Raw genomic sequence first — 2,751 nt, 5'->3', positions numbered from 1 at the left:
AGCTCCGCACCATATAAATACAGTGGTGGCGAAGAGCGCTGGGACTTCAACAGACGCAGCTCGCGAGCAGTGAGTCGTGGATTACAGCATTAAACACGCTGAACTCATTGATTAGAGGAAAGCAACGAGAAAAAAGCAAGCCGCACACGACCTCAAGGTAATTGTCTATTGTTGATCGGAATACTAGTTATTGTTGGCTGCTTCGTGCCTGAAAAGAGACGAAATGCGAGCTGAATTTGCAGTACGGGAACACGATTTTTGATTATTTTATGTTTGGTTGGATTGTATTCCTGGATAGGTATTCTGACCGCTTTTGGTACAGTTTTCGCAGGACTTGTACAAAGGGCTACGATATTGCATTTTTTTGTCAGTGGACTAGTGTCTGGTCTACGATATGGTTCCCCGAACTGGGTTAAATAATAATAGGGTCAGTCTGCTGAAAAGTACTCGATGTGAAGTAAATTTCTCAGGAAGGCTGTCCTCTTATCAGGGACTGTCCTCTACCGAAAATTACTTTCAGAGTTAAAGAGGCTTTCTTTAACTGTTAATCTGTAACGCAGACGGGTTATTTTTAAAATAGCCTTTTTAATTTAATGAGCTGGCTGTGAAAGTCCCAAGTGATAGCTTAGTTTTCCAGTGACTGTTGCTAAACTTCAGCATCTGTGACAGGGTGACTTCGGTTTGCGAATAATCAAATATGTTTGGGGGGAAAATGCTTTTTTCACACCTCTCAAAACAGTTTTTTCCTCCCATATGTATTTTCTTATAATTTTTTTTTTTTTTTTGAAGAAAAAAGAAGGCTGCCAAGTCTTTTTCTGCTCTGAAGTTGCCTGACATCTGAAGCTAATTTTTTTTTTCTTTCTCTCTCTCTCTTTCTTTCCAGTGTTCTCTCCAGCTGCCTCAGATCCTAGTGAAAGTGTTCCAGATGTGCTGACGGGAAAGGCTGCACAAGAAGCTTTACCTGCCTTGTCGAGGGCGTTTAACCCCCGTTGTCGAACCTGTGCACCCAGCGCCATGGTAACCCAAAGTAAGTTTGAGCCCATGATGTCCAGCACCCTGCTCGATGCCGGTGCCAGGCTCACCCCCCACCACTACAAGATCTTTAGCTCCCAACTGCAGTACCAGCTGGTCATCGGCACCGTTTGCAAGCTTCAGGAGAGTGGCTTCTACTGGGGAGCCATAAGTGGCAAGGAGGCCAACAGTCTGCTCAGCGAGGAGCCTGTGGGCACCTTCCTGGTGAGGGACAGTTCAGACCGGCGCCACTTCTTCGCCCTGAGCATCAAGACCGCGTTTGGCCCAAAGAACCTGCGCATCCAATGTGACGGCAACTCCTTCTTCCTGCAAGCAGACCCGAGGGGCTCGTCCACGGCACCACATTTCAACTGCGTGCTCAAGCTAGTGCATCACTACATGCCTGCCAAGGTGACAGACGGCAAGGGGGGCATGTGTGGCGTCTACTTCATCCACACCGGGGGTGAGAAGATCCCCCTGGAACTGCTGCGACCCCTGTCCTCCAGCATGTCCACGCTGCAGCACCTGTGCCGCAAGGCCGTCAACGGCCACCTGGACATGTCTGACAAGAGGGACCTGCTGCCCAGACCAGTCAAGGAATTCCTTGAGAAATACGACTCCTCCATCTAGTCTTCCTGGACTGCTGCTCTATCCAGGTGGTTCTCAGGATCTGATCGGTCGGTCCTGGGTGACGGGCTTACCGTTGGGGCCCAAAGCTGGCTGTCTCGTCCCGGTGGGCCTGAGACAAGAGCCTTAAGATGATGGGGGGGAAGGGCAGATGGAGGCCAACAGCTGGTGATAGTTGGTGGGTGGTGATTAAGAGCCCCCCCCGAAGCCGCCTTGGGAACAGCCGGTTCTATCGTGTATTGAGTTGGACTCTGCTGCTAATCCCTCGGGCGTGAAAAGCGACAATCTCCACCCTTTGAGATTTCGGGTTTGTCGGTGCTCCGGGCAAGAAATGCCGACCTTCCCGTATGTGATGACTGGTGCTTCCGCCGTTTCCTGCCAAGAAAATGGAGGGACTCGGGTACTGGGTGAGGGTGATGCCTACAGATCAACTGGGAACGTGACACTCATGGGACGTGTTTCCCGGCCGCAGTGCCAGGAAACTGCCACATGGATAAATATGTGACTAGACTGCATAGAAGTCCACTGCCTTCTGGCAATATGCAGCCAGTAACGCGTGAGCATGTACTGTGGGGAGTCAAACACACCCTGAAGCAGACAGTGGCGTCGCTCTTCACAGCGGTTTAAAAGGCTGCTCCTCCGTGCCAAAACCCTGTGTTTAGAAGAGCGGATTGAAGAGTGACTTTTTTTTTTTCCCAAGATCTGACTTGATGGGTGCACTCTGTGGTCCCAGGTGGTCCAGATTCAGACATGAAGGCCACTCTGGTGCTGTATCCTGTGACCACAGGAGAAACGGACCTTTTGAAGATGTCTCTGCGGGATAAGGCAGATCTGTTATCTTCCTCCATTGAGTGACAGGTCTGCCCCTCGAATAGGACTCCTCACCTGGTTTATAGAACATGTCCAGATTGGAGAGATCTATCTTCAGAAGGGCCAAATGTTATTCCGTCTTTTATAAAGATGTACCAACTATGTTCAAATGTGGGGCCAGCTGACCTGGCATTTTACACATGTGAAGATATGAAAGAAACAAAATGAAAACTTTGCACATTATTTATATTTATGATGTTTTCAGTAATTTATATTAAAGACCTATTTTTTACCAAGTGAAAA

The 2,751-nt window shown here is 48.9% G+C and overlaps 1 protein-coding gene across 1 annotated transcript; it reads left to right on the top strand.

Moving 5' to 3' along the window:
• LOC111853173 (suppressor of cytokine signaling 3-like) lies at positions 1-2,751 on the top strand. Its single transcript, XM_023829811.2, has 2 exons — positions 1-157; positions 884-2,751. The coding sequence occupies exon 2, from the start codon at positions 1,015-1,017 to the stop codon at positions 1,639-1,641; it is 627 nt and encodes a 208-aa protein (XP_023685579.2). The 5' UTR covers positions 1-157; positions 884-1,014; the 3' UTR covers positions 1,642-2,751.

This window comes from Paramormyrops kingsleyae, chromosome 22, assembly GCF_048594095.1.
Source record: "Paramormyrops kingsleyae isolate MSU_618 chromosome 22, PKINGS_0.4, whole genome shotgun sequence".
NCBI classification, from domain to species: domain Eukaryota; kingdom Metazoa; phylum Chordata; class Actinopteri; order Osteoglossiformes; family Mormyridae; genus Paramormyrops; species Paramormyrops kingsleyae.
The sequence above is the reverse complement of the archived record's forward strand: the minus strand, read 5'-3'. Positions and strand labels throughout refer to the sequence as shown.

Coding starts and splice junctions, on each gene's coding strand:
- LOC111853173 (XM_023829811.2), top strand. CDS start 1,015: ATGGTAACCCAAAGTAAGTTTGAGCCCATGATGTCCAGCACCCTGCTC.